At 36.4% G+C, this 23,806-nt stretch overlaps 1 protein-coding gene across 1 annotated transcript in view; it reads right to left on the minus strand.

Moving 5' to 3' along the window:
* The window catches only part of NTF3 (neurotrophin 3), a 54,258-nt gene extending 49,094 nt beyond the window's left edge, over window positions 1–5,164 (minus strand). Inside the window, exon 1 of the mRNA XM_035312088.1 lies at window positions 4,831–5,164. Within this exon, the coding sequence (XP_035167979.1) occupies window positions 4,831–4,848 (18 nt within the window). The 5' untranslated portion in view covers window positions 4,849–5,164. The remainder of the gene's footprint in view (window positions 1–4,830) is intronic.
* Window positions 5,165–23,806: the final 18,642 nt, after the last annotated feature.

A 23,806-nucleotide genomic window follows, 5' to 3' on the forward strand; every position in this document is an offset into this window, starting at 1 on the left:
TTTTTTTTTTTTTTTTTTTTTTTTTTTTTTTTTTTTTTTTTTTTTTGATCCTTGGAATAAACCAGAAAGGAATCTGTGAACTTTCATGTGACTGATGCTATGTAAGGTCTGGGCCCCGAGGTTTCAACCTTCCAGCCCAGTGGTGCTGTGTGGTTGGGCTGTCTTGGCCCAGTGAAAAACTGGAAGGATTAGTTCCAACCTCCTGTTCAGGTATGGATGGAAATGAGTATTTTCCTACCCAGTCTATGACAGTGCCCAAAAAGCTCTAGGCAAACTGGACAATTTGAGAACAGATGTTGTCAATTTATATGTTTGTTTTGAAAGGAAAGACATCTTTAGTATTTCTCTCTCACACCCAAGATATATCCTGTTTACAACCTTCAGCCAGCTACACATTACTCCAGTACTGCTTCAAGCCATGGAGAAAGCCAGTACTTTCATGTTTCCTTTGTCTGACATCTGTGCTCCCCATGTGTTCTTTAACCCAGCTGTTGTTCATCCACTGGCCTGTTTAACTACCCAGTAGCCCTGTTAACTGGTCCTAGAGGAATGTTTCTGCCATTTTGTGCCAGCAGCAGTACAGTAATGTTCTAAGGCACAAAAATAAGGTACATCATTATGTCTCCAAATGAAGCTGGTGGAATATTTCAGACATCCTGGGATTTGCTCAGGACTATTCAATAGTTCTTTAGAAAAAGCCTGCAAAATCTCTAAAGGAGAGTCTGCCTTTTGCACACTTCATACAGAAGGCAAGCATATATAGCACACTTTTGGTCCTATTACTACCCACACACTAAACCATTCTCCTAGTTAGTCATCTTTTCCTTCCCTCCCTCACAATGCAAACGTTGCTTCTCTAAACTCACAAAACTCACCTCTGTTGTGCACCTTATATAATCTATTCCAACACAGAGAGTTGTGCTACATTTGCAATGGACATGTAATTCTCCAGTTTGTCTCTGACAACTCTTGTATACATCAGTGCAGCTTCCAGGGTGCATGTTTGTTGCTTCCACTCAGATGAATATCCCTTACAAGAAACCACTACTCTTGCATGAACCTCATGCACAGCTTCTTTATGCAGACTGAATGGATCGTTCTCATCACGTCTTCCTCTGGAACTCTGCCAGTCATGTAAGCACAACAGTCACTGAACACATCTGTCCATTTCCCTGTTTGCACACAAAACCAGCATCTCATTTATCCATGCACCTATCATTGTATTAAATGTATTTATCCGTGCCTTCTACTTGCTCTCCCCTTCTGCTTAACTGGTAGCCTGCTCTTGTGCTGCCATGCATGCATGTATAGCCTCCTGCACTCTTACACAGCCCCCTTCAAACCAAGAGGCAGATAACCACAAATGGCCTATACCCTCATTAACTTTTTCCCACTCTTCATCACTCTTCCCTCCCCCATAACCTACTTTCAGTTTCCCAGGTTCCATGCTCAGCTCTGCAATCATTATCTGTTCTTCCTTCATTTACTTTGAGTATGCTGTGTGCACAACTCTCTCTTGTCAGAAACAGATTTTCACTTCTTTCACTTTCCCTTTCACAGCCCTTACAAGCAGATGCAAACTGGCACATACCTTTCTTGCTTACACACATTCGTTTGTCAACCTATGATGTTTCTCACTCTTTGTAACATGAATTGCCATTTTCATTTACTCCCACTTCATGCCCTAAAGCTCCAAACTTCACTCACCTCCCCACACACTTCACACTTATCTTTTGACCTTAGTACATGTGGCCTATAAAGCCTTGCAGGTAGTTATCCCTCCCATTCCTTTTCCTCCCACCCCTTTATATCTTTAGTCATGTGTCCACTCACACATTTGTGTCATTCCCTCTTACTGCTTCACTTAGCCAGTACCTACCAGAGTTATGAGCACATTTGTTACATTTCTGTTAACAGAAAATCACCCCTTTTTATCTGTGTATGTATTCTACCCACATTGTTCCTTACTTTCCACTGTTTTCCTCAGCTGTTTCTGCTGATATGTTTTGATAGTTCTTCCGCTATAATATCCCAACTGCAAGTAAGAGACATCTTATATTTCTGATGGCTGTCACTCCTGTATCTTTGGACAAGGACTTTTTTTGTCTTCAAAGCAATACAAAACTAAATTTCCTCTCACGCTGTGCTCTCATCCTATACCTGCTTTAAACCACCTTTTGTCCAGACACCTTTGGACAAACCTCAGCTCTTAATTTCATTTTCATGCCTCCTATATCCATCATTCTTTCCCTGTTCTCATGCTTTTTGAGACCTGCTACATCTTTATATACCTGCCACTATTCATCCTGCCCCCATAATTTCCATTATCTTGCATCTCCTCACAGCACCTTCACACAGCTTTTCCCTCTGTTCTGCCTCTTTCTCATAGCCAGGCACCACAGTTACAACACTCCAGCAGGCTTCCAACCTCCTTTGAGATTTCTTTCAGCTCTTCCCTCCTCACACACATTTATGGCTCGCCATACCTTTTTTCTATCCCCACACCCTCATTCCATCCTGCTCTTTTTGTCCTCTCATTCTCTCTCCTTGGCATGTGTTTCCATCTCCATACAAGCCTTCCCTTTCATGCTCTAACACCTTCCTTCCAAATACACCCTCATACCTATTTCTTGACAGTCAAAGGTGTCTGCTTTAGACCCTCCCACAAGCTTCATGTAGCTGATTATTTTCCATGCCTCTCTCTAAATATACAATAGTTCACATTTTTCTTCCGCCTCCAAATGTCCTCTGTGCCCCATACGTTCACCTTTTTTCTCTCTCCACTCCCACTGCATACCCTACCTCCCCCTTGTAGACCCCACCATCCTTGTATGTCCCTTTCATATCCTCACCCAGCCTCCAGCCTGCACCTTTTCCCATCCCTCTGAAGTGTTACTTCCCCTTCTGAGCTCCTCCACCCACAAAGATACTTGTTTTTCAGCTGACCTGCAGTAGTTTTCCTTTTATGATTACCACCTTTGCATGGCTCACCTGCTCTTATTACTCCAGTACACAATACAATATATTGCAGTTTATTTTCAGCATGTAACACTTTCAGTCCAAACTTGTATCTATGAATCACTACCCCCCTCCTCCCCGGGAAGAAAAAAAAAAAAGAAAAATCCAAACCCTAAATATATTGCATGCCTCAAAACATAGCACCCTCCTACACAAAGCACTTCCATCCTGGCCTTGCTGGTACATCCTCTTCTCCCCATATTTTGGGCCCTCCACCTGTAATTTTACCTAGTTTTCCTCCCCCTACCATGCTCACACACACAGCTCCTGGTGCTAACACATGTATCTGAGAGCAGTCTTTTTACTACAAGCAGTTGGAATTGTGACGAACTCTCTTTCATTCTCTACTGCTTTTGTCTGTCTTGACACAAAGTAAGATTTTATTTTTTTTTTAATTACAGTTTTGTTTTTCTGATATCTTATTTATAGGTGTTTTTTGTACTACTCCTCTACTTACACGCTTACACAGATCAGGTATTTCAGTGCCTGAGAATATCTTTCCTATTTGTCTGAGTATTTTACTGAAGGCACAATGTAAAGGCAAACTTTATATACCATTTGCACTCCTTTTGGAACAAATCACACGAGCCTAAGAGCAAAGAGTGCTTTTTGAAAGCTGGAAGCTCATAACAATTGACTGGACAATATAGCACACATCTCTGTCTATTTAAAAAGGGAAAAACACACACACACACATCTCTAAATAACTGGTTTTGCAATATAGGAATGAGAGAATGTGTGCATAGCAGCCCTATTCAATCCAAAATATCCATCTCTCCAGATGCTGCATATTTATAGTTCAAGAGATAGGACCAACACAGAGCTTTCCCGTTTATTTTAATGAAGGATTAAGAACTGATCAGAAAACCATCTAAACCATTCAAGGACTTTTTCCCCTCTTGGCTAATAGCAGTTTGGTGTCTCCATAAGGACTCAACAGTAACTGACGCTTTAAGCTGCATTTCAGCTGTTTAGATGAGAAACAGCTTTCTATTTTGCTTTCTATATGTGCCTCTGTGTTTATTAGATGTGTGCTGCATTCCTAGAAGGCACTTACGAAACACTTGAAACTGCAGCGTAAGAATAGTTTCTATGCTATCCTATCGCAAAGTGAGCGTATCTTTTTCACCTTGATACAGATGTGCAGGGAATCCTTTGATCTCCAGCTCCTACCAGAGAATTTAATGTTTCGGTTTGAGGAGAATGGAGATTGATTCAAAAGTCATGGATAGACTTCGTAGGGTCTGGCACACACACTAAAACAAAACAAAACAAAAACAAACAAACGAACAAAAAACCTCCAGGGAAGTTAGTTACCTGAGACAGGCAAAGTCTAGAAATTGGAAATTTTCACTTTGCCTGTCATAGGTTCTAACTCTCCCTGAGGGCAAGCATGCTGAGGCTGTTTCTTGCAATCCCTGCTCAAGATTTGCAGCCCCTTTTGTTATATCTGAAGTTTTTGGTTTCCTTTTTAAAATAAAACCAAGAGTCTCCTTTTCTTTTTCCTCTTAAATCAGATTCCTTTAACACCTCATAATTTTCTTCTGTTGTTTTCGTGCCAGGGACTTGAACAACAGAGTGCGGAGCAGGAGGAGAGGAACCTCAGCACTAAAGCAAGCTATAGGGCAAGTAGGGGTGGAGGAAGAAGCAGGCACAATGGTAAAAGCAACAACGTTTGGGACAGATCTACTGCTTACAAGACCCCCCCCCCCCCGCCCTCCCCCTCCATTATACTTCTTTAAAGAAACCCTCTCCCCCCCTCCCCTCCCCGCCCTCTTAGGACCCTATTAGAAAACGTCAAATTTCCCTTACCGTGGTAGGAGTAACCATGGCATCCGTCTGAATGTTTCCAGAAAAGTCGACATGAAGAGAAAGGTGGATGTAAATATGTTCATTCAAAGTCACAAAGTTGGTCTGCTTGGGTTGTGCAGAGTTGCTCTATGGGAGAGGAGCCTTAAACTCTGAGTCCCGTGAACATAATCTGCTCGATTATAACAAACCAGCTCAGCCAGATGGCTCTGTGTTCTGCAGATTAACCCCTTTATTGCCACACTCTTCTTTCACTACCTACCATTTTGAATAACCTTGCCTAGCTGGGGAGTTTCAGAGAATGAGGTATTTTTTTTGAAAACAACAAAATTATCATAAAGGTATTTTTTTTTTCCCTTGAGTGTTCTAAAAACCCCATCATGTCTGTCGTGCCCCCCCCCCCCCCTTTTTTTTTTTTTTTAATCCAGTTGATGGTTTCATTCCTCTTCCTGGTAAAATCTTTTTTTTATTATTAAGAATGATATTAGCACCAGGAAACATTTTAGAGAATTCTTTTGTTAAATCATAACCATCTCTTCCTGACTGTGATTCTCAGAAGACAAGTATTTTATTGCAGGAATATCTCTGCATTTGCACTCTAATGGTCCATCCACTCCTCTCTCTCTTTCTGTCTTTCCCCCATCCTCTTTCTGTTTCCCACAAGCACACTCACACACATGCACATGCACACTCTTTGGTCAAACTGCAAGCATGTGTTTCTATTCTTACCCATATTCAGAAGTCATTATAGGACATGTAAAACAGGTGAAATAGAGAAACAGAACTGCAGAACTGGAAAGCCATAAGTCTCCACTCTCTCCTTGCCTTTAGCACTTTTATTTATTTATTTATTTATTTATTTTATTACTTCTAAATCTTAGACACATTATTTCTTTGGTCATCATTTTTGTCAAACCAATTTACACTCCACAACACAAAGATACATGTTAGGAGAAATATCCACTCTTAAGCATAGAGCTCAGGTTGGATATGTATCCAGATATTGCTCCTGTTTTGATTTGCAGATTAGGCCATTAAGAAAAGGGTGGCGAGTGCCAAAAACATGGAAAGTTCATCAGCAACCAGCAGTGACTGGTTTCCAAACTTTTTATTTAGAGTGATTGCTCACAGAGATGGCTGATAAATTTAGCTGCATGCCTCTAAGTCTCCCTCTAAATTTACTTGCTTAAGTCATCTTTCTTTTCTATTTGATTCAAGCATAATTGAGCAAGTCATAATCATAAGAACCTGTTTATATTGTACAATACTTAAAAACTTACATTACCTGATTGTTTCCTTAGTGAATACTTCCTTTATAAACTCATGAACCTTTCTCTTTTGTTATTTAACAAAGAATGTTTTCCTCTTTCTCCTTCCTTTGTAAGGATGATTAGCCCTCTCATGCTGTCAAAGCATTGTACCATGTTCTTTAAGACATTTAAATCTACCTAGATGGTTGTCATAGTTTTATTGAAATATTTTCCACTGTGGATTGAAACATGGCAGGTATTGCATTTGTTGTGGTTGCACTTTATCTGATTTTTCTCAACCATTAAATAATCCTATTTAGGGAACTCTGAACTCTACATGTTGTATCAGTCTCATAAATCCTGCCTGACTTGCTTATTCCCTCTAACTGTCCAGATGCAGAAGGAAAGAGAGATCTTCCATCACTGATTCCTAAGAATATTCTATTGCAAATTGCTGCTCTGCCAATCCACAAAAACAAAACAAAACAAAGCAAACAGAAGTCTTGATCAGCTCAAGACTATTTTTGTCTTCGCTCTTTGGTTGAATGTAGTTTCCATCTTTTTTAGATTTTTCTCAGCTAAAAGGAGAGAGAGAGAAAAAAAAAAAAAAAATACGCCTGTCCTCCCCACCCCAATATTGTAGTTGGATTTGCGAAATGCCTAAAGTATGACTCAGCTTTTAATCTCCTGAAGTAGACAAATAATGCTAGGAATAGAAGATTTTCCTATTGCTTGACAATGTTCCCCCAGAGGTAGGCAAAGGGTTAAGCATCTGAAAGCAGCCCTAGCCTGGGGAACTTCCCATCTGCAGATAGCCCAGCAAAAAAGAAGGCAAATAAATAGGTAACAAGTAAATTTCCTAGGCAAAGGGGCTGCCTACCTCTGATGAGAGGCACATCTGCTGGAGTCAGGCAGTTTACAAAAGTTGAGGGGTTTTGCCCTGTACTCGTGTCTGGGTCTGTGGGCAATCAGAAGCCTTGTAATATGATATGTGACACCTTAATCTTGCCAAATATGTGTACACTGTAAAAAGCATTGTAGACTGTGTTTTCACAGCTTTAGAAAATGGAGACTTGTTTGGTACTTGTAGTTTTCCACACTTTTCTCTAAAGATGTTTCTGTTGTTCTGAAGCTGTTTTTATCTAGATATTTTTACAACTTCATCTATTCTTCTAGGTGGTTTTATATTTTTGTTTGTTTGTTTTGTTGGCTTGTTTGTTTTTAAGGATAAGCCTTAATACAAGTGGATTTTTATTATATATATATATATATATATTATTTATTTATTTAATGACACACAATAAAGGTCCGAAAAGATCATCTTATTTTAGCTGTATTCCTTGGATGTGAGGTTCTGACTTCCATCAAACAAAGCCATGCTATTTTGAATAAGTCTCTGTTCAGTCTTGAAGAATTTGAAATATTGCTCTGAGCATGTTGTAGAAAGTCATCTCCAGTTTTTGAGGATTTTAATTGGAATAACTATACGTTGATCTGATTAATTAGTTCCTTGATTAGAATATGTAATCTTTTATATACTTTGAAGACTTGCATTTTTCCCCACATATTAAGATACCACCCTAATTCCATTTTGCATTAATAAAATAGAATATTTATCGCGAAGATATGCATGTTAGTTTGTAAATGGATGAATATTTTCATTGGGTTTTATGTATGCCTTGGGTCATTATGAAAAGCAACGAGTTGGTTTTCCCCGTTAAACGTTAGCTTTTGCAACAGCACCACTTTGTGGCTGAATTCCCTAACAGATACTGAAAGGGCAATGACTTCAGGGATATTACATTCGCCAGGTTTGTGTTGTCCTCATAGTGGTTTTGAAACACATCAACAAATACACTAGAATGCAATGAAAATATCTTCCAGTCATGTGTTTCTCCATTTATGAGAAAGTAGTTTTGAAAAAAAATAATAATAATAAAAAAAGTAGAAACAGAAGATTAGATCCGAACATTTTGTCTAAATATGAACATCACTTTCATCCAAATTTCCAGTATTTAATATAGACTTTGATGAAAGCTGTAGAAAAGGATTTTCAGGTTGCAAATGCTTCATTAAAAATGAAAATGAATCCAAGCATATTTTTCTGTAATTGGTGAAAATGATGGTGGGAAAGGTTACTGAAAACAAAACAAAGCAAAACAAAACATTATTTAAATATTACTCTGTGAATGCCAAAGGTATCATTTCATACCTCACAGAATTTCTGAAACCTCAGAGAATTTGGTCTTCCATACACTTGCATCAGTTCTGAACTTAATCCATCATGTACACTTAAGTTGTAGTTTCCTGCATCTCCCATATACTCTAACACCCAATCTAGACAAATGATAAATATTAAAGAGAAATTCTAAATGAGATACACAAACTAGGTCAAATTTGATTCTGATACATGTTTCTTGGAAAGTTGTCTTCCGCAGTTTTTCTTCTTTCATTAAAAAAATATGTTACAAGTTCTTACAATAACCGAATCAGTTTATAACAATTAATGGGGCAGACCAAAGATATATTGAACAACATGTACTCAGAGCTGCAGGCGTGCCAAGAGGTAAGGCAGAAAAAGGCAAGAACCATGAGTTAAGATCACACCCTGAAAGTCATTGTTGTTCAGAGATATTCTTGAAAGCAATGTTCTTCATGTTGTTAGCTCTTATATGTAGTTCATTTGTAAACCTGTTTTCTTGAGTGAGTATTACCAAAGGGAGATTAATTTGGTTTCTAAAGTAACTACTAATTAACATCAGAAATGACTATTTTGTGCCTACTAATTGTGCCTACTAAGTATAACTAACACATCCTTGTGTGAAATATTTTACACACACACACACACACACACAAAAAAAAAAAAAAAAAAAGAAACAAACAAAAAATAACAGTATTCAGGCAAAGATCTAGTGTTTTACAAATAATTTTCATTTCTGGATTTCCCACTTTAATGAAATGGAATGCTATATTTAAATAGAGGTATATACCAAGCAATATATGAGAGGAGACATACACTTGTTAATATATAGCTATGTTTTGGCAAAAGGTTTATGAATCTTTACAAATCTTCGCTAAAAATGATGTTACATCTCTTCTCAGTTTGGCTCATATTTTGGACTTGTGCAATATTTGTCTTTTTCTGATGTTATCTAATTTTTCCAGATACAATCTTTATTAGAGAAATAATTAAGAAACATTGCAGCAGAACAAGTTTAGTTGATGATATGCACCATTTCTGGAAGCAAACAAACAAACAGAAAATCTTATTCTTAACAACAGGCACAACTTTAGCCTCTACTCATTGGGAACTCACATGACTATTTGCAAAAAATAATAATAATTAAAAAATTGTAATTTATTGGTTACATAAGTGCTAAGAACAGGAAAACAAAACAAAACAAAACAAAAGTCACATTAAAGCTACATGAAGAAGTTAGGTGACAGTACATGTTCATTCTTGAACTGGAAAGTAAGCCCTATAATTTTGATATCACAGATAAGGAAGAAGATATTTGGAATCATGGCATCATTCTGTTGAAAGGAAGATGTGTTCTGCACTTAGATAGGCACAGAGGTGCCTAGCCTGCAAGATGCATGAAGAACTCTCGTAAGTTATGATATGGGATCCTTTTCTGACCAAGTGCAAGTCTAAGAAGAGCTGGAGGATTACAGAAAAAATGATCAAATGTGCAACATAGTTTAAAACATAACATGTGAGGAAAATGGGAAATTGGAGTTGTTTGCCAAATAAAAGAGAACTTGGGAAGTGTTATGACTGAATACTTCAACCTCATATAGAAAGCTTCAAATGGAAGAAGAGACCACCAACTCATATCCTGAATGAGTTGTACAAGAACTCATTAGTTTATGTTGTAAAAAGACATAATCAAGTTAGACATGAGGAAAAAACAGAGAGCATAATCTCCAGAATATATTTCCTGGAGCTGCTGTGATGTCTATCTAATTGAAGGTCTTTAACAACAGAGTAAAGAAATCCATCAGGTCTTACATGGCTTGGAATGATCTCACAGAGGGAAAAGGGAAGGTCTAAGTGGTCTTTTTCTGACAATTTTTCCTATGACTTTGTGACTTATATCACCTTTGGAAAAAAAACTCATTCTGGAACATCATGTCCCTAGTGCTCTGACCTAGCTTTTGAAGAAAAGTCCCTAGTGAAATCCTTTGGGAAGTTTCTTTTAGACATCCATACGGCTTGATTTGGGACACAAAAGGACTTCATCACTGAAGAAGTGGTCCATTGCAGACAGCAGAGCTGCTTAGTAAAACTATGATTTATACTAAAACTCTCCTAGCAGGGCAGTAAACTTCAGTACTGCTTTTGCTCCTGTACCGATCCTTCTGTGTTTGTGAGCTCCAGTGAAACTGTAATGTCTGAAGAAGATTCAAAGAGAATGAAGGAAAAGCAGAAGACAAATACTTTTTTAATTTCCAAAAATAAATATAATAATATGATAAAATTAAATAAAAAAATAAAATCTGCCACTAAGTGAAGCAGTTCAGAAGTGAAGGGTCTACTATTTTGTCTGCACGCCATGAGCTGTGTTTCTTCATTTCAAGCATGTAACCCATCACTGAAACCCAGCACAGTTCCACACAATATGTCTGATAATAATCTAGCCACAGGGAAACGTGTCTCTGACTTCTGTGTTTACACTCTAAATCTTAGTGTCAAATATAGGTATTTTATTTTATTTTCATTTTTATTTTTTTCCTATACAAGAAGAAATAGAAAATAAGACAGAGAAAGGAGGGTAGCATCATAAAACACTTGAGGAAAATACATATTTCCCAGCCTCACTCACTCATTTTCAACAGCAACAAAAGTTAGTGTAATGATGGAAATGCAATTCAGCCATGATAGTTTTCTTTAATAATTTCAGTTTAGGGTCTTTTTGTTCTGTGACTATTTTTGCTACAGCAGAAATGCTCTTCATTCAAAGAACAGCTGATGAGATTTCTTTTTTCTTTCTTTTTTTTTTTTTTTTTTTTTTAATAGGATAAATTGTCTTTTGAAGTCAGTGGGACAATTCTCAGCAGTAGCTTGTATATCTTGTAGTTAATATTTGTGGGTTCTGACCCTACAAATTGCTTTTATTTGAATTAAGGCAATGTTATTCAAGCATTTTATCTGATAGATTCTAAAGTCCATTTGTCTGAGCTTCAACATTTTGATTTTCTAAAACCTTACTATGAAAGCACATCTGTTAGAGGATGTTAGAGGACAACAAATTGGGTGTGGATCAACTTTCAGGCAGCCTAAAACTTGAAAGTTCCATTTGAAGTAATGCAGATGTATAAGCAGGGTGTTTTAAATGGTTCTAGGCCAAAATATACTCTCTCTCAATCCAGGCCTATCTTTTAAGAAAATAAGATATTTTGAAACTTAGGCAGCATGTTCATCTGTCTGCATAAATACTTATTCAATATAACACATTTAATGTATCTTTCTATAGTGTTAAGTTTAAGCTCAACATGATTGTCTGCACTAGTGAAATGTTAGGAAGTCCCTTGCTTGAACTGGTCTTTTTTCAAATGATGCTCTCCCCTGCAGATCCCAGGCAGTGTTTGGCAGATGGTCTGTTCCAGGGGACAGCCCCAATAGGCAGTGTGTATACTGCTGCACCCTGAAGAATTTATTTAGCATAGATATGGGCTACTCCATGCATATTGTCATGGATGCCCAGCAATGCTTAGTTTATTAATGTTAGATATGAGTAGGCAGTTATATCATCAGGGTCTTCCATGAACTGTAGGAGTAGGATCCAAATGAGAATTCATTGATATGAAGTATTGCAAGATTCCTGGTTCAGCAAGTGGTATGAGCACAAGTGGAAACATGCAAGTCTGCTCTCAAGACCAGATTTGCTCCCTACCTGGATTGCAAGCTGGCAAAGGCAGCTTCTAGCATGGCCACAAGTTTCCTCTTAGAACATGTTGGTCTCAAGCACCAGAGATTGGAGGCATCTTATAATGCTGAACTCAGACAAGGTATTTTAATCAAGATTCTTTTAACCAAGATTATGGAGCAATGGACAGATATTTTTTATTTATTTATTTTTCTTTTTTTCCCCGAACTCCAACTTTCTTCAGGCAAGAAAAAGGAAAAAAGGCAAAGAAAGCAAGCAGCAAAATCCAGGAGGATTTTAAAATTATAATTTCTTCTCAATCTGAAGACTTGGTGGAGTGTCATTGCCAGGTTTTTGACCCCAGCTCTCATTAGAGGAAGAAGGGAAAAAGAGGTAGAATGGAAAAATTCAGCATGTTCTTTTCTTTGAATAGTACTATTGACAGTTAAGGCTGATTGTTCTTCAGGCTGTTCATGCCCCAATTTAAGCTTAAATTAATGTCTTAGTTCATAAACTAACCGTAACTCCGAATTGTGCTAGTCTCTCTCTCTCTTCAAGGCAGCTAATATCAAATACTGTTCTACTACATGGTTATGGTAAATCTCTCTTCCCAGCTAATGATGATGTAGCCCCATGGCTGTGACTGTATGGAAGATTCCTAATCACTTGTTTTGTTCTGTCTTGTGTCTCATTCCTTTGTGTGTGTAGTTGAGCCATTTCTTTATGGAGTATCACAGGGACCAGAATAGCAACTGAGGTTAATGTGCTGCAAGGAAGGAAAAAGAAACAACCATGTGTTGAGAAGAGGACAACAGACTGTTGTTGCCCCAGCAAGATGGGTGTGGTCACTCTGTTGTCCAAGACTGGCAAAGCCTAATGCATGAGTCATACAAGCTTGGTCACACAAGCAACAATAGGAATCATAACAGGGCTTTACAACTGTTACAGGGTCATTACACATATGTTATATCTAATACTCATACAGTTTGATTTTCTTCTGTGCTTTACTGTTTAAATTAATGGATTTTCTCCTTGCTGAGAAGTTCCTTTTGAAGGCAATTGCCCTGTATGTATAACTTTTTTTTTCAACAGTCAACAACATTTGCTAAAGACAAGCTTTATCCGTGTAGGCTTTCATTTTGATATAAAACAAGACCTCATTATGTTGTATAATTAAATATGTGTGTAGTTCCATCACACTGTATATATTATATGCAAGTATCTTGGCTTTCTTTTAATTATCATTCTCTTTGCCTAAATGGAATAAATTGAATAAGATCAGTCTTTTATCCTGAGAGCAAATACAACTTTTTTTTTTTTTTTTTCTTTCCTTTTTTATTTTCGAATGGCTAGCCTTTCTGAAATTAGAGACTGTTATTTCAGCAAGGCAGTAGTCAATGTAGCAGTAAAAATGCAGCTGATAAAAATATTTTTTTTTCAGCTCTCATTAAACCTAAAAAAAAAAAAAATAATAAAAAAAATCTAGGAATCACTGATTTACTTATGGAAACATGATTGCAAGGGAGAAAGGCTCAGAATATTAAACAAATAAGTTTAAATTTCTCCATACCAAACTCCATATACAAAGTGTTACTAATGATTAAGCTCTCGTGCAGTTTGTGGGAATTAGAGCACTTTCTTCATCATATCTTGATAACTCGCCTGCATCTTCCCTCAACTTTCTGTCTTCCCCTCCTTTTGTACAAGCCCTCTCCCTCTATTTTCCTCAATGTCTCAGGAAATAAAGTGGTGCTGTACTGTATCTAAAAGAAGAACAAATTGTAGTTCTAACAGAGCAAGTGAATAAAATACAAAAAATCTTTTTTTTTTTTTTTTTTTAATTTAAAAAAAAAAAAAAAAAGTGTGAATGTTTCCTAGCTTGTAATATAGTTCTAAGTCCTCCTCTCACACACTGGCTTTTGTCCTGTGATGTGATACCTAAAGCAAGCTGTAATTGTTTCACTTGGAAAAAAAAAATAACTATGCAACACGCCTTACTTTGCACTGAGAGAAATGCCACATGTCATTTTTGTTTCTCAAGTTCTTTAAGGGCAATTTCCATGCTTCAGTGTGCTTTTCCCAGGGATGGCATTCTGAATCTGCTTAAGAAAATAAAGAACATTCAAAACTTCTGTGGAATTATTGTCAGGTTACTTAGTAAAGGGCAGAAGACACGTCCCTACTGTGGAGCTTGATTAGCAACTAATGCTTGTGTCAAAAGTCCTGAATAGCTTTATGGGATGGATATAAACAGATAGATGTTGGTGGGGGAGGGGAAGAAGGTGGTGGTGCAGAAAAAAGTCATGTTCTCCCCTTAAAAAGGGAGATGACTCAAAGACTGAGTTTTGCATTAAGGTGTCTGCACTTACTAAGAAGTTGTAACACTACATATGAACAGATGTTGCAGCCCAGATATCTGATGGAGTTGTATGATCTGTGTGTAATCAGGGTGTCTGTATCAGACATTCTATGCTTATTAATTTGAAGTTGAACATAACTTGATCCTTGGGCTAAAATCTCCTGTGATGGTGGTTTGTTGTTGATGTGGTTTGCTTGTTTGTTTGTTTCTGGTCTCCCATTGCAACTGTTGTTCAGTACACAGGCTGCTATTGCTGACTCTTATTTATAGACAATTTCACCTTCTCATGCTCTTTGTGTGTGGGACTGTGTGTGCATAGTACATGTTCAGTGGTCCCAACTAACTGCTTAAAACATCACTTACCCTTTCAAAAGATGAATACTGTTTTTTTATTTTTATTATTGTGTGTGTGTGTGTGTGTGTGTGTGTAAAAACCTACTCAGGCCTGTTGTTAAGAGCTACAATTGAGTAGTCATCCTCTATACTAAAAAATGCACCTAGATTCCAGCTCTGACATGAAATATATTCCTTGGACAGTAGTTCAAGATTATCATGGAACAGTTGCTTCTGGAGTTGAATGTTTCAAAAATCTTGAATGAGGTGTTAATTTTGTAATTGAATTTTTAGAAAATTGAGAAAGTACTTTTCTTTCTGTGGAAAAAAATAATAATCCCGTTTTATTAATATTTTTTTTTCTTCTGAAATCTTTGGTAAAAAGATTATTTTAGATTTGAAACATTTGTACATGAAAGGATTCAGTTCTCAAAGACCACTTAGAAAACAAGTTAGCAGTGAAATCAGTCTGAATCATATATAATACATGATCATATAAGTATTGTAAGGTAAAGAATTGGAAAACTTAAATTAGAATGACATGTAATTTCAACACTTATCTATTAATTCATTTATAAATTGCAAGATTAATTGGTTATTAGATTTCCATCCAGTCTGTACAAGAATGTTAATTTCCTTTGATCACTCTGTTCTGGTGTAGTGCAGTATAAATTATGTGGAAAATCTGACCCTGAATATTTTAGTAAGAACTTCTACCAAAGCAGAGTTGGGGACCACTGACATATATTGATGTTTTTGACATGGTCTCCTTGTAACTGAGAAAAATGGTATAGACACTCAGATCTAAGATTTAAACAAAATGTCCAGGACTTCCCAAGCACACAGTGGCACACATTAAGCAGTGGATATCTTGTATTATGTATGGATATGACTGAGACAACACAGCCAGAAAGTATTCAGCAATCACAGGACAGCATCTGAAAATAGGCACAAATTGACCATCTTTGTTTTACTGCAAAGAGCCCCAAAGATCAATTTTTCTGCAGCTCCCCTGTGCCTGCAAGCACAAGGCAGGCAAGACTAACATTTAGTATTAGGATTTAACATAACAGAAGTAGAAGTAGAAAAGCACACTTCAGGCCCCAGGGAAGTGGATAAACATTACAATCTCATGCTGGTTGATGGTTGTTTTTCTAAGAAATGTCCTTACTTGTGGTCTGGGTTGTCAGACTAAAGATGTGAAGCAAAAAGATCTTTTCATTCCACTAGATATGAATACAAAACTCTTTCACCTTTATGCCCATTGAGTAAATGAACTGACCTTTAACTATCTTGTGACCAGCACAGAGTTAAAGTAGTCCTCCTTTGTCAGCTTTCAGGCAGTTCAGAAGCTCTCTTTATGCTCCAAAGTTAGTGCCAAATAGCTTAACGGACACAGAATAAAGTTACTTTATATTCAACTGAATGCAAAATGGATGAAACTGGTGAATATAGGACACTATTTTGCTCATATTTTATTTTTGTATTCATTAGCACATTTTAGCACATTTATATAGAATCGGCCATGATGCAAAGTGGACTCCTGCATTCTTCTTAGGAAGAAATATAATTTTCCTCAAACTAATTTGCTTATTCACTTGGGGGGGGGGGGGGGGGGGGGGAAAAAAAAAAATTTTTAAAAAAAATCTTAATCTAAAAAAATCTTAATCTTCTCTTGGAATCTAATATAAATACTAAAATATTTTTTCAAGTAAATTGTTTGTTTTGAGAGCAGTTTCACACTAATCAGGCTCTCCCTTTGTTCTGTAACATTCCTGGAAACTGTAATTCAGCTATCTTATAAAAGTAGTTCCAATGCAGGCCTTCATATTGTATGATGGACTGCATTTAACCCGAAGGTAAAAGGAATGTCAATCACACACATCAGAGGAGAAAACTGTATCTCAGGAGACAGCATTCAACTAAGATTTCAAAAGAGTGGTGACAGGAGATCATGAGTAAAGAGAGATTGTGTTTAACAAAGCTGAAAAGAAATATACTCATTTTCAGAAGCTGAAATAGTTTGCTCAGAAAAGTTTTTGTTTGGTCAGAAAGTTAAATGACAAATACATAAATGAAGAAGAGATATATTGGCTTTATCTCTCTATGTAGGACAAACATATTTTTTTGTTATATTAACACATAATTTTTCCTTTTAACAGTCCTAAAGCATTAAAAAATGTTGTTTATGAACTTTTAGTTTCTAATTACGTGCATGAGAGGTGTTTTTGTCATTTTGTAAACATGTAAGACAAATCTTACAAATAACACCATTATAAAATATTATATTATGTTAAAATATTACTAGTAGTACTTATGATTCATTTCTCCATAAATATTTATTTTTATTCCCTTTTAGGATCATTTCCAAAATTGAGGAAATGTTTTACACAAAGTATTTTGCAATTTCTGACTAGCTTCATTGTACCCACAAGCTAAATTTTAGCATTTTGCTTTTGCTTTTTTTTTTTTTTTTTTTTTTTTCGCCTTTGCATAAATCTTAATGTCTTTTTTTTTTTTTCTTTTTTCTTTTTTTTTTTTTTTTCTCCCTCCTCTTAGCTTACAGATCTTTGCATTGCATTACATTGCATTCTATTCCATTCCATTCCATTCCATTCCTTTAAGCCTTTAAAACAACAAAACCTCAAGCGAGTGCTTGGAGACATTAGAAGACATTTTAGAAAGGTGTTAAACTCTGTTAGTTAAACAACATGTTTAAGCAGCTGTTCCTTTCATTTGGTCAAAATACAGGAATTTATGATGTTAAAATTTGCAGCTTTCTTATTTTGTGTGTTTATCAAAAAAAAAACAACAACAAACAAACAAAAAAAACTACCCAACCTTTTCTCTTCTTTAAATGCATTGGGATTTTTTCTTATAGAGAAACACCAAATTGCTTAATGGAAAGAGCACAGGATTAAGGAGGCTCTGTTGATTTAAGAAAATGCATATTAATTTATTTCAGGTAAAGACGGAGTCTTTATCATCTTTGCTTTTCCAACATGCTTGCCCCTGATCTTCTTTGCACTGTCATTGTAACAGCTTCTGTCTTTGTTTTTAGTGGTGATAAGTACAGCATATAAATAACCTAGTGGTTTTCAAAGGTTCATTTCCATTTCTATTACATCTTTCCATGATGAAGAACTAAGTCTTGTGTGGTCCTTGAAATGTGTTTATGTATTTCAAAACATTAATCTTTCTACAGGACTGTATACATGCAGTCTGTCTGTCTTTTGCCTCTAAAGCAAATACATATCTAGTTATTCAAGCTAACCATGTTTAATTCTACCTAACTAGTATTTTTATTCCTCACTCTTCCTCTCACCCAGTAACAACTTTACTTCTTTAATCAATATAGGTATGGAATGCAAGCATTCCAATTTCAAAAATGAAGACGAGTGGAATAAGCTGCAGTACATTATTCTGTGGTCAACTTAAAACTAGAGCTGTGAGGAACTGGGAATAACAAAGAAAGGAAGTAATACTGAGTAGACAGGTTTCTGCTACCTGTGAGGATAGTACCAAAGCTCTGGAAATCTTCCCATAGTTTTCCTGCGGCACTCAATACCAGAGAGTAGTGTAATCTGGCTACTGAGTGAACCAAAAGAAATAAAATGCCAGCACAGGCTGGAAGCTGGCAGAAGTCCTGTTCATTTAATACTGCTTCAACTCATTCACAGCTTTCTTTTGCAGGTTTGATTCTGAAAGAACATTGCACTGTTGTTGACACAAAGAATGCAACTGAAGTGGGCAAATGTTTTGTGTATCACCACTCCAGCTTGTCAGTTTCTCATATAAAAACTGCAGGCCCAGTCCTCCAGGGAGGTCATTTCATTCAGCTGATGCTCTGGCCATGGAAAGGTTTCTCATTGGGATCAAGGTGCAAATTGTGATCAAATCCATTTAAACCAGTTGTTTTGTGGTAGTGAAAAAGTAGCATGCCTAATGTCACACTTGAGATCTTTAAAGGCGGTATTCAGTGTCTTACAGAATCATCTCCCATGGTAGCCAAAACCAAACTAAAATTAAAAGCCATGATAGCTCCAACACAGTCTTCTGGAGAGACCTCAGGCCTCTCTGAAGAGACTTTGAAATTCCTAGAATGACCTAGGGTTAAAGACAGTGTAGAAAGAAAGAAAATATATGGGAGATGGACTCAGAGTTTCTCCATGGATGTTGATGGAGCCAGGAGATTATAGCTAACTGGTTACACTCACTTGTAAAAAGGAGGAAATGTCCCAGAACTTCATCTGTGAGGTTCCTTATCTTGAGAATGCTTTTTGTTAGAGGGGTAAGTCCCCAGCGGGTTTTCAGAGCTGTTATCCTTAGGAAGAAGGACAAGCCAAGTTAACCATCAAGAAAGATCTCTTTCTTTCCAAAGACTGTTAATTGATGTAATTTTATTTATTATTATTATTACTTGATCACAAATTATGCCCAAGGAATGTCCGACAAAAGACACTCCAAACTTGTTCCTGGTTGGCCTGTTGTGCACATACACATTCCGAAGTTTTGATGTGTGTTCTTCTGCCTACTTTTTCCTGTGTGTAAAGTAAGCTTGGATTCCCTTTGACTAAAATATATAAAATATTAATATTAATAGACTTAAATATAATAAATAAGCAAAGTTACATATTAAAATGTATTATTAATATGTTTATATTTTGTTTATGGTATTTATTTTTTATTATATTTATTTAAAACAAATGCATTCATTACCATTTATTTATTGCATATATATACATGTTTATGCACACTTACGTATTATATATATGTATTATTTCTGTGAAGATAAGTGATTGGAGAAATCTAGCTGTGTTAATTAACCTCAATATCCAACTGAAAGAGAAAGCACACCATAAACAGTTCACATCAGATCCTAAAGCAGTCTCAAATGACTGTCCATTACTATCCTGATTTACATCACTGGCTGATCTCCTTTACTGTATCTCCAAATAAAATAAAATAAAATAAAATAAAATAAACAAAACAAAACAAAACAAAACAAAACAAAATAAAATAAAATAAAATAAAATATCCTCCAAATATCTTTTCCCTCCAAAGGGGGAAAACTAGGTGTTGCCATGTAAAGTCTATAGAAGAGAGGTGGATTAAAAGACAACAAACAAAATCTACCTGGAAAAAAAAAAAAATACAATTTGCCTGGATTTCACTGCTATTTTAAGAGAGGTAGTAAAAATATTGTGAGTTCTGTGAATATATGAGGTATGTGAATGTATGTATATGGCATGTGTGTGTTTCCATAAGATTTAGAAATGCTGATCTTTTATATATCATTTGAAAACAGTTCTTCTGGTCTATATTGTATCTTCACCCAATGGAGAATCAGGTTTTGCTTTGACATTGTAAAAATAAAATAAAATAAAATAATAATAATAACAGGAAGATCTGAGAGAAAAATAACCAATTAGAACTCTAAAGACCCTGTTCTCCAGCACAGCTTCTCTACAAGGGACTTAGCAGACCAGGATTCAAGGATTGGAAACTGGGAAACAAGATCTTTGTCTTTCTTCATCTTGTATAAATAACCCCTGCCTTTAAAATGTACATGTAATATGGTATCAAAACTTCAGGGTACTTAATACTTCCTCTCTGCAAACTGAAAATAAGCACTGTATGTCACAATGTATATGTGGGCCTCTGGGAGTCTTTAAACTGTTACTTTTTTATAAGATTAGGATTATTAGTCCTGGTTTCTTAGAAGACTTTTGCCTGTCCAATAATTTCACAACAATGAAGTTCCTGTGAATTTCCCATTGCTATTGAGTTGTGATATCTTGTATTATCTTAAATCTGTGATGTTCTGGCAGAAAGACTGCTGAAACTGTCTAATGAAACGGGTGTTGTTTCTGTATGTATGCCAGAAACCTTGATCCCAGGACTGTATACTCTACTTTCAAACAGGAGTTCTTTAGAATGCCATGACCAAACGCCAAGATGCAACAAAGAGTTTCAGTTTCTGTAGTAAAAAAAAAAAAAAAAAAAAAAACAGTTTACTTGTGACCATCATGAAGGCTATAAAAGAATGCAATCAAAACAGTGCAAAATATGCAATATAGTCCACAGGCTGTCAGTTAGAGCAGGCTCCTGGAATGTGGGAAATAGCTAGATTTCAGATCAAGGTCTCCTATTTTTTTTGGGTGTGCATCCTAAACCGAAGTTAGAGTAACAAGTCTCATCTTAATTGCACAAAATCTGAACTTCTACCAACTTTGTCTGCTTGTTTTTTTACTTTTTACACTAATGTCTAGGGATGGAAAAAACATTTCCTGCCTAAATTAGTTTTAAAAAGAAAGATCTAAATGAAATATGGTAAGGTTTTTCTCTCTTCTGAAATTACTGATCTTGCAACACTGTCAAAGAAAAACATTTAAAACCTCTCCTCACACCTTGTCCAAATCACGGCTCAACCAAATTGTGAACTGAGTTAAAAATGATGTTAAAAATATTTTTACAATGTTTTAGAAGGTTAAAAAAAGGGTATTTCTGTTTGTTTGTTTGTTTTTCTCCTTGACTTCTGATCATTTAGGCTTCCTTTTTTAAAAAATAAAAATAAAAATAAATATGTTGATTTTGTTTATTTTCTTTGCACTCTTCCATCTTAACATCTCTATGAAGGGTAATGGCTATTCCCTCTTCTTTCTGGAAAAGGTATAAAATCTTTTCGCATACTTGCAAGGAGATGTTTCTTTTTCAGGAACAATCAATTATTGGGATTTTAACCTCATAAAATTCACAATATAATCTGAAAATATATCATTAACAGACTTTATTCTTCTGAGGGCTTAAACTCAGAATCAGTCAGGCCTTAAAATGGCTTGTCCTTTTATGTCCATTAAACTACATGATCGGTTAGCTGGATGTCTAAACATATGATCACACAATCAGAGCATATCCCAAGTTGGAAGGGATCCACAAGGATCATTGAGTCCAACTCTTGGCTCCACACAGGACCACCCAAAAATCAGACCCTAAGTCTGGGAGAGTTGTCTAAACGTTTCTTGAACTCCGTCAAGCTTGATGCTGTGACCACTGCCCTGAGGAGCCTGCTCCAGTGCCTGACCACTGTCTCAGTGAAGAACCTTTTTCTAAATAATAAAAGTCTGGAAATGCTCTTATGTACAATGATAACCTGTTTCAGAAAGTCTTTCAAAGCAAATTGTACCCAGACAAAACTTCTGATGCTCTCCATTGGGACAGCTTGAATGTGGATTCTTACATATTCATGAAAGCCTTTGCAGTGTTAGTTCCTTATATACCTAAAAATCAGATGCTGCACTGTCGACTAGTTACGTGATTATGCTTTCAGTCTTCATACACTTAACACCATCCAGTTTTTGAAAAAATGTGGCATTAAAATTCCCCATGCATGATTGCCTTGTTGCTGTTAGGAATCAGCCATGAGAATTTTTCATTGTGCATTAACATGTAGAAGACGAGGGTTTCCATGGTATTTTTTCTATAGGGCTGAGAAATGGGATACAAGAATGAAGGTTGAAGCTAAAATTCCACAGCCAGAGAGGGAGCAGAGAGCCAGCCTAGGGATGACACGCTTAATGCAAGGCATTCTTCTCGGTGGAAAGACTTTAGCATACATTCCAGAAGGACTCAGACTGATATTGTGACTTGAAAATACCACAGTCCCTTGCACTTTGAGAGGGTACTTAAATTGACACATTGGCTCCCTTCCAGGAATATTATAGCATATTAGTAGAAAGGAAAGGCTTTCCTTTCTAAGAAGTCATTGTAATTTTGTAATTCAAGATGTAGCCAAAAATGGGCACAAATTTGCACAGTATAGCTTCTGTCCTTTGTGACTCTGTTTTTCATGTTATATTCAAATAGTAGAACAGGCTTCTGTCAGAACATGCTGGACTTTTTATACAAGTCTCCATATTTGGCTTGTTATAACATCCTGGTCTCAAGAAGATACTGGCTTGCAAGCCACTGCCAACTGAGTCTCTTTTGTTGCTGGCACATCCTGATCCCCACCCCTCCTCCCACCCAGGAGTAGGGAAAACCTACAGGTATATACCTACCTCGTTATATCTTTGCTGCTGCAACAACATTCTCATCATGAATTCCTGTCAACATGTGAGGTGATCTGAGGGAGTCCATAATTCATGCTTCAGTGATTTCCTTTGCTTTATAATTAGATTTCAATTCACTAAATAAATCAAATACATACATAGTCTGCTGGATCAGAAGCAGTAAAGCAGGTACAGGAAAAGCTTACATCTGTCTCTCACAAGCTCATACATAATTCTGTTCATCTGAGCATGGTCAGACACCAGGATCCAGCAAAGGGGAGGAAACCATTAGCTATATGTGTGGGGAACATTTCCAACACTTTGAATGAGACATAAGCCTTTCAGACATGTTACTGGTATGATTCTTTCCACATGTGAAATGCTTCCACTGAGCTACTGATAGTTTAAGTACTAAGATAGTAAAAGACACAGTCACCTTGTTTTAGCTGTAGGAATTACTTTTCAAAATGGGGATAAGTGAAGGGGCAATATTTATCTTCTGATACAAAGCCCGCTTCGTAAAGAGGTGGCAATACCTCAGAGACAGAAAATATCAGGTGGTTCTTGCATGCATGAAGAGATGTGCATGTATATTTAGTTAATACAAATGTTTAAACAGATGCAGAAATATTAATAATAATACATTTTTTATTTCTGAGAGTATTTGTAGAAACCTAATATTTTACTTAGACCCCAGTCATATGAATATCCCTAGTCTATTGAATAATGTCCACTTATTCCCTGGAAAAGTAGTTCAATTGCTCTAAAAAGAAAACAATCTCGACATCATTTTGATGGGACCCCATAGTCCTCACTGACTGCATTCTGCATTTCCACAGCTGTAGATGGTACTGGGACTTGGTTAGCAGAATTTCTGTGTTTACTAACATGGCCCAAGAAGTAACAACATTACACAGACATTTCATACCTCATGATCATCCCCAGTAGATAATTAGTAATAATTTGAGAATAGGCATAACAGAAAAAAAAGCCACTGCCAAGCCGCTTGGAGTATTGCAGAGTCTAGTTAAATACAAACTAAAAGACGGTTAAAACACTTTGTAACAAGTTTTTAAATCAAGCAGATAGAAGTAATTATTTAAACACCAGGGAAGG

Source organism: Oxyura jamaicensis, chromosome 1, assembly GCF_011077185.1.
Source record: "Oxyura jamaicensis isolate SHBP4307 breed ruddy duck chromosome 1, BPBGC_Ojam_1.0, whole genome shotgun sequence".
In the NCBI taxonomy this organism is placed as follows: Eukaryota; Metazoa; Chordata; class Aves; order Anseriformes; family Anatidae; genus Oxyura; species Oxyura jamaicensis.